This window comes from Momordica charantia, unplaced genomic scaffold (genome assembly GCF_013281855.1).
Source record: "Momordica charantia cultivar OHB3-1 unplaced genomic scaffold, Mcharantia_2.0 BLBB01000031.1, whole genome shotgun sequence".
Lineage (NCBI taxonomy): Eukaryota > Viridiplantae > Streptophyta > Magnoliopsida > Cucurbitales > Cucurbitaceae > Momordica > Momordica charantia.
This window is the reverse complement of record NW_028275187.1, coordinates 1-13047: the sequence shown is the minus strand read 5'-3', so window position 1 is coordinate 13047 and position 13047 is coordinate 1. Positions and strand designations below refer to the sequence as shown.

At 33.6% G+C, this 13047-nt stretch overlaps 1 protein-coding gene and 1 pseudogene across 1 annotated transcript; both read right to left on the bottom strand.

Annotated features, from left to right (window-relative positions):
- Positions 1-214: 214 nt before the first annotated feature.
- On the bottom strand, positions 215-3187 carry LOC148207908 (uncharacterized). Its single transcript, XM_088118208.1, has 5 exons — positions 3034-3187; positions 2483-2566; positions 2108-2205; positions 946-1262; positions 215-861 (listed from the first exon to the last, which is right to left on the bottom strand). The coding sequence occupies exons 2-5, from the start codon at positions 2489-2491 to the stop codon at positions 437-439; spliced, it is 849 nt and encodes a 282-aa protein (XP_087974334.1). The 5' UTR covers positions 2492-2566; positions 3034-3187; the 3' UTR covers positions 215-436.
- Positions 3188-6117: 2930 nt separating this feature from the next.
- LOC148207907 (putative serine/threonine-protein kinase PBL26) lies at positions 6118-11893 on the bottom strand (annotated as a pseudogene).
- Positions 11894-13047: the final 1154 nt, after the last annotated feature.

Genomic DNA, 13047 nt, shown 5'->3' with positions numbered 1-13047 from the left:
GCGATTCTAAATATTTTTTTTCTATAATAAAATATAATAATTGTATTAAAAAAATTAGCCATCAATCATAAAATTTATTATTATTAGTTCTTTAATATAATATCAAATAATACAAATATCGATTGAACCCATGGGAAATTCTTGTTAGTAGTTTTTTTTTTTTTCTCTCCTCTCTCTTAGGCCTAATTCTTCGTCTAAAATTTAGGGACTTGAGTTAAAATCCTCGAAAAACTATATATTCATAGAAATCACAAATCAGATTTCCATATGCAAAGGGTTCCGACTTCCAAGTTCATATTTGGTAAACGACTCCACCCAAAGTTCTTCAAGTACCATTAATAGAATGGAACTTGATTTAAATCGCATGGTTTCTTAACTTTTAAACCCATGAGATACATCCCTCTCCTCCGCAAACGTATAAAATTAAAATGAATCACTAGCCCTGTGATAGGGTTGCATGCCCATACTTCTGCATCACTCTTTTTGTTGCCAGTGCTGCTGCTTCGCTTGCTCGCAGGGTCCCCGTTGCCATGATCGCCGCAAATTCTCGGCCGATTTCTTCCTGCACTTTGCTACGAGCATCCCCGAGCGGGTCAGCAGTCCCATTTGTATTCAATGGTCCTGCAGGTGTTGACTTCTTAAGTGGCTTGGCATCATCTTCCTTTTTACCTGATGGACTACGGCTGGACTCAGACTTTGCTTCGACAACCACCTGAGTCGTAGAGGTAGGTGACGACCCTGATGACGATCTAGGGATGCTAGCTGTTGGAGCTGGCTGAACCGCTGAAGCAGGATGGAACTGTGGTGCCATCGGAACCGCACCTGCCTTCAATGTAGTTTCCAGATTCTGAATCATGGGCACTGGAGCAGAAATGATATGTGTTAAGCGAATACAAAAAAACGACCCAATTGAAAAAAATGAAAGCGTGGTTACTAGTTACTTACTAATGAGGGCACCCATAGGACTGCTCATAACTGCATTAGGGAGGTCAAGAATGTAATCAGGAATGGTTGCACCAACCAAAAACTGTGCAACTTCATTACTGAAGTTGTTGCAATTATGTGAGAGCAAACTATAGGTTTCGGCTGTATAGCGAGGGCCGATTTCCTGCAAGTACATCTCAAAAACATCTTTGGGAACGTGCGTCGTTCCTAGATCTATCACCCGCATCGGTTTTCCATATGGAGTACTTCCAGCGGGATCATGTTGAATACCTCCTCCAAAATAATATTCGTTGCCATACACAACAATTCCTGTGTGCCTATTTATCATATACCAAAAAAAGCAATTGAAAATTTGACCACATCTTTCAAAGTCAATTGTCCAATCAGAACCCTCTCGATCCAAAAGTGGGAGAGTTTTCTAGATTTTTGCAATTTAAATTTCTATCAATTATCAAATGAGGCTTGTATAATAATAAAGTGCCAAAGGAGTAAACTGTGTTATTCGCATGCATTACAGCAAACCGCAGAAGGTTCACAGCTCATTAGAATTGAGATTTGGAAATAAATCAACAATGTTCAAGATGTAGGAAAATTTAGTTTCTAATCCCAGATCTTCAATACGAAAAGTGTCGAATACATTCGTGATCAACGTAACAGAATTGCTTTGAAATGTAGTGCAACCAAACAAAAATGCTTTTTAGAACACTCTTAAGAAAACATAACCAAACGCATAATTAAAAGAGTTTATATGAAAAACCCTTAAGATACTTTCTAAATTCACATTTGTCCTACTGCCAGATTTTTGTGTACTAATATCAAAGTTATAGTAGTTAGAAACAAAAGAGAACAAGAACCAGGATTCGTGTATGTTCATAATTGTCCAAAGATAATAAAGAATAAAGATAATTGAATAACGTGGTAGCAAAAAGCTATATAAAATATGCTCTAAAATTATTAAAAGAAACCCATACTAGAGCTTGTCAATATTCAGCAAAATATCCAACTTCGCTAACTATTGGAAAGATAGGTTAGGTATTTTGTAAGTACTAATTCATCAGCAAGCATCATTACAAACATTTAGCAGAAAACATTAATGATAGAACCAGAATTATAAATAGGCTACAATATTTTGTCTGCTAACCATGATGGGGTAACGGCTTACCATATGGCCTCGATTGGTCTCCCAAGGAATGCCGTGGAAAGCTGTCGCGCTAGACCTTGGCTCAAATCATAAACATTCAAGGTGACCTTGTGACCCTCCTGCCACACATTCCACAATTTCAAGCAAATATAAACGAATCAGCTTCAAGACGGAGCCAGGAATTTATATAAGGAATGACAAATTTTTACATTCCAACTTGTATATCTTCCAATTCCAGAAACTAAAGGCAAACTAGAGGAAAAACTTTAAAATCTTAATATTCGTATACATTTTCTATTAGAATCTAAGGCAAACTACTTCTTGGCTCCGCCCAAGAAAGAAATGTGGGAAGGAGTTCAAACATTATCAAGCCTTGGAGGAAAAAAAAAACCTTACCTCAGCCATGACTCAAAGTTTGATAAACAGTAATTATCCTTATTTGCTCAGGAAGCAGATCACCGACAATAAGAAACCGATGACCTACGGAAATCACAACAAAAACGGTAAGATTTCAGTATCAGGAGAAAGAAAACGCACATCAACACCATCTCGTCGAGTAAACAGCCAAATAAAAACAAATCACAACACACAAATAGATCGCGCATGATAGAATAGTTCAAAGAAATCGACGCATCGAGACAGATCTCCCCCGACACATTATCAAGACATCGAAAAACTGAAAAATATCGTCCATGTCACAGGCTTCCTCCAAAATACAGCGCAAATACAAGAAAAAGGTCCGCATTGCAATCTACCAAACAATAATGTTCTAAAGAATCCCATCGTCGAAAATTTCAATTCCCTCACAAACTCCAGGATTCTAAATTAATTGAAAATTTACAGATAATTCCAAAAAAATTAAGAGGAGAAAAAAAACGAATTCGAAATCAAGAGGTGGAATGCAAGAAAAGAACAAAGAAAATTCATCCGAAAGAGAGGAGACGAACCCGAAGAAGGTGTAGCGGGGAAAGCCGGCGCGTCTGTTCTTGGCTGGAGAACAAGTAAATGTAGAACGTAGAATGGAAATTGTTAAGCGAATCGAATTTATTAGTAAATAAATTGGCCCTTGGAATTGTCTATGACTTTCTAGAATCTACCATTCCACCAATCACTTTTTTTTTTTATTAACTTTCTTTCTTGATATGAAAGCCTTTGAAAAGTCCACTATATTCTTCTATACTTTTTTTGTGTTTGAAATATTCTTTTAATAACATTTTAAAATGTGCTTTGTTCAATTAAAAAATAAAAAATAAAGTTTACATTTCATTTTCGCCCAAATTTTCAAAAATGTCTAATTTTCTTTGGTTTATCGAACTCACCACATGTTGGTTGATGTCATGCTAAAGTTGGTGGATAAAAAAAAATTTTTAATTCAAAGATTAGATATAAATAAATATTTTGAAAATTTACGGATCAAAATAAGATTTAAACAGATTTTAAATTTAGGCTCAACGTGTAATTTTTTTTTTTTTTGCCCCCAACTATTAAGTTATTTTTTGGTCCTTAAAATTTTTAAAATATCTATTTTAGTTATTAGATTTTTTTTAATAAAATTACTTTCATCTCTAAACTGTTTGAAATATTTATTTTAATCCCTAAACTTTAAAAAAATAATTATTTTGATCATAATTATTGTGTAAGAGATGGACAACGTGTCTTTCGATCCTGTGTATTAACATGGCAATATATTTTTAATAGTTTTTTATTATCTGAAAAGAGAGTTTATCTTCTTGAAATTGTGTACGTATTAATTTGAAAAATATAGTGACTTTGGAAATATTTAAAGTATATGGATGTGACGGGTTAAATAGGGCATTGATCAATTAGACTAATAAATACCAATTTAAACATAGCTTTAAGATATAAAATAATTTTATGCTATATCTAGGGATTTAAATCCCGAATTAAGTCTCTTTGAACAAAAAAAAAACAAAGTCCCTTTCAAAAAAAAAATTATAATAATATCTACATTTTTTAAGCCGTAGAGTTGGGTTTTCTCTCATCCCAAAGAATGAGTTTTTTCAAAGAAGAGCGAAAAAAGTAGCAAGGGGTGGCTAGTAGCCGACTCCCCTCCTCTCTTTCTCCTCCCCGTGAAGGGTGTGTGTTTTCACTCAGTCCTCTGGCTGAGCTTTTTTCAGAGGACGTTCCTCTCTACTTTGTTACAGTTTTTCTGTGATTTTTTTCAAGTAGTAAGTAGCATGGACTAAGATATTATAGGGATCTATCTTGCTATTGTAGAGGCGACTTTTGAAGAGGATCCTTCTTTCCTACTAGTTTCTATGATGGCGGGCAATGGTGAGATGTTGGAGATCTCCCCGTTGGATGCTGATAATGTTGTTGCGGTTGACAAAATCAAACTCATAACATTGTTTGTGTATGGTCCATAGTTTCGTCACCGAGGTGTTTTGAAGAGTTATCAAGCACAAAATTGGAGAGGGTTAATGCCTACGATCTCTTGGGATGATTATTCACTTTCGTTGCATTCTGGTTCAGAGAACTTCTATGGTTCAGAGGCAAAGATAAATAATGAGCAGAAGGTGGGTGACAACGGAGGTGCAGTAGCAGTTGGCTAAAACACCATTTTGGAATCTGTGGAGGCTATCAATATTAATTGTATTGAGATCCGTGACCAACATGATTTTGGGAATTTGCCTAATCTTTCTTTACCTATCATGGTGTAGAATAATGCAACTTTGGAGACAATTATTTCCCTTCAAATCATAAATAAGAATGCCATAATTGACAAAATCTCTCAATTAATTGATGAATCTCCCTCGAAATCATTAAATGGGGTTGAAAATGTTGTGACTTTGGAGAAAATGTTTAGTGAGCTGAAATTTGTTCATATTCCTAGTTTTTTGAACAGACAATTTGTTTTATTGATGAATCTCCCTTGAAATCATTAAATGGGGTTGAAAATGTTGTGACTTTGGAGAAAGTGTTTAGTGAGCTAAAATTTGTTCATATTCATAGTTCTTTGAACAGACAATCTGTTTTATTGGCCAAGTATAATAATCGTTTATCTATCTTTTGGGGCAGTTGTTATGTGGCTCATATTTATAGTTCGTTGTCACCACTTTTCTGATGTAACTTTTAGTGGTTCTGTTTCATGTTTCTTTGATAAAAAAAAAAAAAAGTCTCTCGGAAAGAAACGATGAAGTAATGCCTTAGTAGTTGTGGCTAAAAGTTAATGAAATTGTGTCATGATTTCATGGCTTTAATTGAAAATTACGTGGTGTCCCTTTGTTGTTTGTTATTTTTAGGGGTGTACATTGGTTGGATTGGATCAGATTAAAGGGATTTTTTGGACCAACCCGACTTTTCGGGTTGAACATTTATTCAACTCGATAGAATAGAATCATATGGGTACCTCAACCCAACTCAACCCTTAAATTTTCAGGTCAGGTCGGGTTGGATTATCAGGTTTGAAAGAAGTGAAACCTAGATGTGAAAAAAGATGTGACACCGAGATCTAATGAAAAACAAGCAGTGAAATGCAAATCTAAAAAAAATATGTAAAACCCAAATCTTAAAAAAAAAAAAAAAATAGTGAAACCTAGATTTGAAAATATGAACCCATATCTTGAAAAAAAAAAAATTTGAAACTCATATATGATTGTTTTTTCAAAAAAAGTAAAACCTAGATCTAGACTTAACCATGTATGTGTCGAGAAACACATAGGAATTAGCAATTTCTAAGATGCATAGATGACGATCATGGTGTTTGGATACATTTATTTCCTTTTAATAAATCCTAGCCATTTTTGATCAATGCCACCCATGATGGCTGTTACTTGTTAGTTTTATTATTATTTTTTTTAAATCAAAGGAATTGCATTAATTAAGAAATGCCTCATATAGGCTAGAGCAGTAAACGGGCCCAATCAAATGTTGGCACAGAAAGAACACCCAGCATTCAATAGCATGCTATGATCTGAAGAAACAGCTTACTTGGCCAAAATATGCGTCACTTTATTTAAAGATCTTTTGACACGGGCAAATTTGACTTCCATGAAGGAGAGAATAAGCCCTCAAATCTCTGCGATCAAAACTCCCACTTCATCAAGTCTCTCAAAATTCGATGAAAGAAGCTTCCCCGCTTCCAGACAATCGGACAACAGAAGAATGTTGTTGAAACCCGACCGATGTGCGAGGTGCAGAGCTTCAATAATGGCGAATAACTCAGCATGCAGCAGAGGCAAACCGACATCCACAAAGCGGGATAGGAAAAACCTGACATTGAGGTCCTTATCTTGAGCGAAAGCCCCAAAACCAGTACGAGGAAGGCTCGGGTGACAAGCAGAATCCGTATACGCCAAAACTGGGCAGAAATATCATGGGATGGTTGTTAGTTTAATAGAATTGATTAAACTAGGTTTAATTATGAAGTAAATGTATTTAAATTTAAGTTAATTAAATAAAATAAATTATGGTTAGTTTTAGTAATTAAAATAAATTAGGTTTAGTTTAATAAAGTAAAATAATTTACACTTAACTAGTTTAATAAAATAGGTTTAGTAATTGAGATTAATTTGAACCTTTTTAAAACTTAGAGATCTACTCGATATAAATTGAAAAAACACAAGTAAGTCACGACTAATTAGTAAAAACGAAAAACTTGTAACTTTTTTTTTAGTGCGAAGGAAAAAGAAAAAAAGGGGAAAAGTAAACTTGTAACTCAACCTAAAGCAAACTAAAGTTATTATGAAATTATGGCTAATTTAATAAAGTAAATTAATGTCCTTTTTATTGATTATTAATTAATGTAAATTAGATTTTTTAATAAATAAAATTAAATCAAACTTTTAATGAATTTTTGTTGCTTTTTGAATATTTAGTAATTTTTATTTATTTGATATATAATTGAGGCATGCAACAAAACTCTATTATTTACTATGCTTCGCATAAAACTCAATTATTTGTTATGCTTCACACAAAACTTAATTCTTACCAAACCACACCACGTGTAATCATTTTATTTTGTCCGAATTTAGTAATTTTAATAGGCAAAATTTCTGCATGTAAACATTGGGAACGACAGAAACAATGCTCAAACGTAGCGTTCAAGCGACAAAAATGAAAGATACAGTACTCAAGCAAAAGGAGTACTCAAACAATGAAGTAGTGTTGGAGTGATAAAAACGACAAGAGCAGCGACATAGTTCAACACAAATAAAATATAGGAAAATAAGAAAAAATGTGGCCATATGAAATAGAGATTAAAAAATGTGGCCAAAAACCGTAGCCTCTTTTCTTTTTCATTCTCTTTAAAAAAATAAACCACAGTCAATTTTAACAAAAATAAAATGAGTTTATAACATGAAATACTATATTCATTACAGTTTTATCTTGTCTTTCTTTATAAATGTAATTCTGTATTTTAAAATTTAAAATTTAAAATCTAGAAATAAACTGTTGTTTTTAGAATTTTCACATATCACATCATCTAAAAACAATTTACAGAAATAAATCTAGACATATATTTCTAATTCATTTGATTCAATAGAATCTGAATCTGAAAATGTGTTCAAACTCATGATGGCCACCTATCTAAAAATTAATTTCTCAAATTACTATCAGATAAAGTTGGGTCTAGACACTAACAGAGAAAAAAAAGAAAAACAGAAAACTAAACAAGTAAAACTATTATCAAATGAGGCCTCAGCTATTATTAGTATATTGTTACATAATTGGAATTAAAATTCCAACATACATGGGCAACGATTGTAAGAGCTAGCAAGAGACATGGTTACCTCTTGCTTTGCTTTTTGTATCTCCTTAGGTTTCTTTCTCTCATCTTTGTATTTTCCTTCCAATTTTCCATCAAACCAAACGAGAAAAATTGTGGAGCCAACTACATATGTAAATATCAATACTTCTCATTGTATATATATGGAATGATCAGTATCCATCCATGTTGTTTTTTTAATTACAAGGAAGAAACAACTTCCCGGGCGCGAAGCGGCGACATTTTGCCTCGAGTGGGAGCCCCATTCGATGGCTTCTGCTACCGCTCGCTGGCGTGCCTCTGCTATTTCTTCTTTTTCACATCGTCGTTGGATTTGGATAGACTAATCAGATTGTGATTGGACAGTGGTGAAGTAATGTCACTCGAGGAGGTCGACGAGTTGACAGCCTCTGCGCCCAAGAAGCTGAGGGCAGTGACGACGTCGCTCATCAATGGCCGGGCCGATGCTTCCTCCTCGTGGAGGCACATGGCGGCGACGGCGACGGCTTGGTTCAGTGCTCTCACAGGGAACTCTCCTCCTAGAAGAGGATCTGCCAACTCCATGAATCTACTTGGTTCCTTGAAAATTGGGTATGCCTGCATGTAATATTATTACAACAAGAAAGTTGATGGAGTTGGTTTTATGAATTTAGGTTGGTTTTGTTGGGTTGGTTTTGGTTATTTAAGTTGCTTATTTTGAAGAATATAACACAAAAGCTACAAAGTAATTCTGATATTTGATTGATTGTAAAATCTTGTAAAAAGAAAACAAAGTTCAGAAGAGGCGTATCAAACCAATTTTACACTAAACAAGTCATTTTTACAATAAAAAGTTCTCTTCCTTGTAAAAATCACAAATTCAAGATCTTAAAGATAACTAATTTAATTTAATCTAACAAGAAAAAAAAAAGCTATCCATGAAAAAACATGCTAAACAAAACCATTTTTTTCTTTGAGGAAGAAAAAAAAAAAGAAACTATTTTAAAACCACTAATTTTGTTTGGGCAACTCCCCAAAAATGTTATTGAACATTTCATGAATGTTAAAGACTTTCAATTAAATTCTTCCACTTTGGATTATATTTCTATTTAGTACCTACTACCCCATCATTGCTGAAACACTCGTCCGACGCACCTATTAGTCTTTTTAACTAATAAAAACATCATGCCTACTATGTTAAAATTTATCTTTACGTCTGATTAGTGAGAACAGATCTATATGCTGACCGTCATTAAAAAATATTCTTTAAAAAATATCTGTTTTTGCATTTTCTTTTTAATTGTCTAGACATTTTCAACGGTGATCAGCACAAATGGGTCTTCACCTGTGAGGACCTAACTAGAAGTATAATCCAAAATTTATGTTGAAAACATAATTGAAAGTTAAAAAACTTATAAATATATTTTTCATCACGTACCCAAGCCACCAAGTTCTGCTGTTTAGGTGGGCGAGTGTTGTCAATGACTCTCTTGCCAGTGATGAGTTCCAACAACACAACGCCAAAGCTGTAGACATCAGACTTGAGAGTAAGCTGGCCAGTCCTCTGGTACTCAGGAGCACAGTATCCATAGGTTTCCCATAACTCTGGAGGAAACATGCTGCTTGTCCCCGACAGGCCCGAGCTTCGCCAGCCCGAAATCTGACAGCTTTGCGTTGAATTCGCTGTCCAAAAGAATGTTTGATGCCTTCAAATCTCTGTATATCACTGGTGGTTTGGCCTTGTCGTGTAGATATTCCAGCCCTTTTGCTGCTCCCAACCCTACTTTCATCCTCGTCCCCCATCCAATGCCCTTTTCTCCCGCTGGAAGGTCTGTTTTTCAGTCATAACTTTTACAAGTTACTGGATCATATACTTAACATTTATTTGATAATTATATCGATTATGACTAAAGTCTCACATTGATTAGATAAGGGAAAGATTATATGTATATAAATGAAAGATAACATTTCCGTTAGGGAACAATATTATACCATTTTTGAGATACTTTGAAGTACCCGCATTCCTTAACATCGTATTAGTACATGACATGCATATTGAATTATAAGAGATCATGAATTGGCACTATTTTTGTGCAAAGGAAAACTTCAGCTTTTCCTCTCTTTAACTTAGCCCAATTCCTTTTTAGAAGTTCTACTACTACCATTCTCTAGGTATATCATGCTGTTTAAGCTTATCATCAACCAGTTTTAATGCATTCGTAATTGAAAATTGTTGAAATAGAAAGACTAAATCGAAGAAAGACATACATTTAGCCTTAATAGTGTAAGCTTTCAAACTTATTAGTGATTTAACGGGGTGTACTTTGAATTCTAAGGTAGTATATCTCTTCTATATTTTGATAATTGGAAAGTTCATGTATTGAGTTTTGTGATCATCAACTTTTTTTTATTTTAATAACTGGGAGTTAGAGTTTTGCTCCATCGATGACCAGAAGCATCCGCACCTGCTCCAAGATTCGGGAGACATCATAGACTTTTGGTATTAAGCTCATCGGAAAATTCGAACTTAAGACCTTTAAGTTAGTATGACCAAGAGACCACAAGCTCTTGACAACCGGACTGAATTCAAACTAATATTTTTTAAGAAAGAAGTGTTAGAAGAATTGAACCTATAGCATATACCTTATATCAATGTTTTCTCTGTCTAAGAACACATTTGAAATGTTAGCTAAATTTTTGAAATGGGTTTTTGAGGATAATGATTACCAAGTAGATGATCTTCTAAAGATCCCAAGGCATATACTCATAGACCAAGAGTCTTTGATCACCATCTGCACAATAGCCAATGAGATTGACAAGGTTTTTGATGGTGCAACAGACTTAGCATCAAAACCTCCACAAGAAACTCTCTGTTCCCTTGCAATCCATTTCTATCAAGCTGCTTCACTGCTACAACCTGTCAGATTAATTAGCTAGTTGTTATATAACAAACTGTGTTTGGATACTAAGAAAATAGAAATTACATTTAAATACTATTTTGATCTCGGTACCTCTAGTTTTTGTCCATAATACTTTTGAAATATTTATTTTGATTGGTTTATTTTTAAATGTAAAGATTTTGGTCTTAACACGATACATAAATACAAAGTTATGACAATATTTCAAGAAATTTATTCAAGTGTTAAAATTTTAATCGCAAAGTAAAATTAAAAATAAAAAAAAGAGAAGAAAACAAAAAGACTACACAACACCCTTTTAAAATTTCAAGGACCAAAATGATAAAACAGGACTAAAATAGGATTTGAAACAAATTAGTACTTATATTCCCGTGTAATTTGTGGTTTCTCTTTTTCTATTTCTAGAAATAGCCATTTTCATATATATAATATATATTCTTTTAGAATAGCCATTTTCATATTTTGAAGTGATGTACTCAATTTTTAGTTTCTGGTAATTTGGTAAAGATTTTTTTTACGATGTTTTGATATATATAGCTGTTTTCGGTCCCTATTTTTAAACTTTAACACAAATTCTACACATGAAACTATTTAATTAAAGTCACGATTACCATTTAATAAATATAGTGGGTGTAACGTTCCGTTGAAATTGTGTAAGAAAAAATGAGAATAAAAATAAAGAGACCATTAAAAGTATAAACATCAAAACGAATATTTTGAAAATATAGGAACTAAAAAGAATAAAAGTTAAAATTGTAAGGACTAAAGTGAAAAAAACTTTTAACCTGAAATTTGAACTAGTTTTAAACAATTCTGTTTTTCAAAAACATTAAAAGAAAAACTATTTTTAAGATCACTTGGCTCACCAAGATTAAAAAGATATTGAGCCCTTGAAATCAAAAGTTTACATTATACAAAAGGGATATTATGTTAAAATTGTCACCAAACAAACCTAAAATCTAAAATTAATTGAAGTTTTGTCGTATAAAAGACATAAAAGTGCTTCAAACATGGTTATCAAACGAGGCCTAAGAAAGCGAGACGGTACCTGAGCGGTTTTGTCAAGTTTGCCCTTGTAAACTCTCCCAAACCCTCCCTCACCAATGAGACACTCTTGACGGAAATTCTTTGTAGCAGTGGCCAGCTCTCTGAATGTGAATGTCTGCGCTGCAATGTTATTTTTTTCTCGAATCTCTCTCTCTCTCTCCCCCTCTTCTCTTTCTCTCTCTCTCTCTCTGCATCATTCTGCTGCTGGTTCCCTTTTGATTTTCTGTCAATTAATTAGTTTTAACCAAATCAATTAAAAATAACACGCCCATAAAATTTATCAATGGAGCCAGCAATAATTTAACAAGCAAACTAAAAGCTAAACTTTTTATATATTATAATATTTCAATTTTGAATATTTGAAGGCAAATTAGAGCGAAAACTTTAAAATATCCCCTTGGCTGGACATGTCTATATAATATAAAGTTATTTTCCACCGTCCTACTAAAATTTTGATTCGAGGTTAGACCACCACAAAACTCAAAGGCCTAAATGAAAGGATTAGAGTATATGAGATGGGATAAATTAGAGCGAAAGCTTTAAAATCTCCGCCCTCTCAATGGAAGAAGTTCTCTTCTCCATCCCTATTTAAAATGTATACAAACTTATTATTTTATATCATCCTACTATAATTTTTATATTTATATCTCTTCAAAATATGTGAGTACCTCCAATTTTGATTCCAATTTTACAAAACTCAAAACCTAAATAACTAGGTTAGAGTATATACCTAATACTTTTCAGAATATGGAAAAATTAGAGAGAAAGTTTTAAAATCTCGACTTTTTATATAATCTACGACGAACCAAGAGGGGCAACCTTCTTCGCTCTACCCTTGGGTGAAAGTTATCCTTCAAATATAAGAAGGACCTCCTGTTTCGATTCCAGGTATTAAACTACCACTCAACTCAAGAATCCGAGCGAATACATAAAAAGTGATTTATATTAAATCAAGGTTGGGAATGTCTTCCCATCCGCGTCGTATTCTCAAATATAGAGAGGAAAAAAAGAGAGAGAAAAGTGAAGGAATTAGTGACCTGTAGGCGTAGGGCGAGGGGGAGGAGCAGCAGGTTGTTGTTGTTGGTGTTGTTTGAGACTCAGAATGCAACGAAACAGACCGTTCCTTTCTACCGCTCTTTGTTCTTTTCGCTGCTTTCCCATGAGATGAAAAACATGGAAAGCAACTCATTCTTTTTTTTTTTCTCTTCTTCTTTCACAATTTTGTATTTTCCTATCAAAATATAATATAATACAAAAACAAAGAAAATCCCAGATGGGTTTTTTTTTAT

Excerpts from the sequence above, each read along its gene's own strand:
- LOC148207908 (XM_088118208.1), bottom strand. Across the intron at positions 1,263-2,107 it reads AGACCAATCGAGGCCATATG|GCACACAGGAATTGTTGTGT; the intron begins GTAAGCCGTTAC and ends TATGATAAATAG. Across the intron at positions 862-945 it reads TCCTATGGGTGCCCTCATTA|TGCCCATGATTCAGAATCTG; the intron begins GTAAGTAACTAG and ends TTTCTGCTCCAG.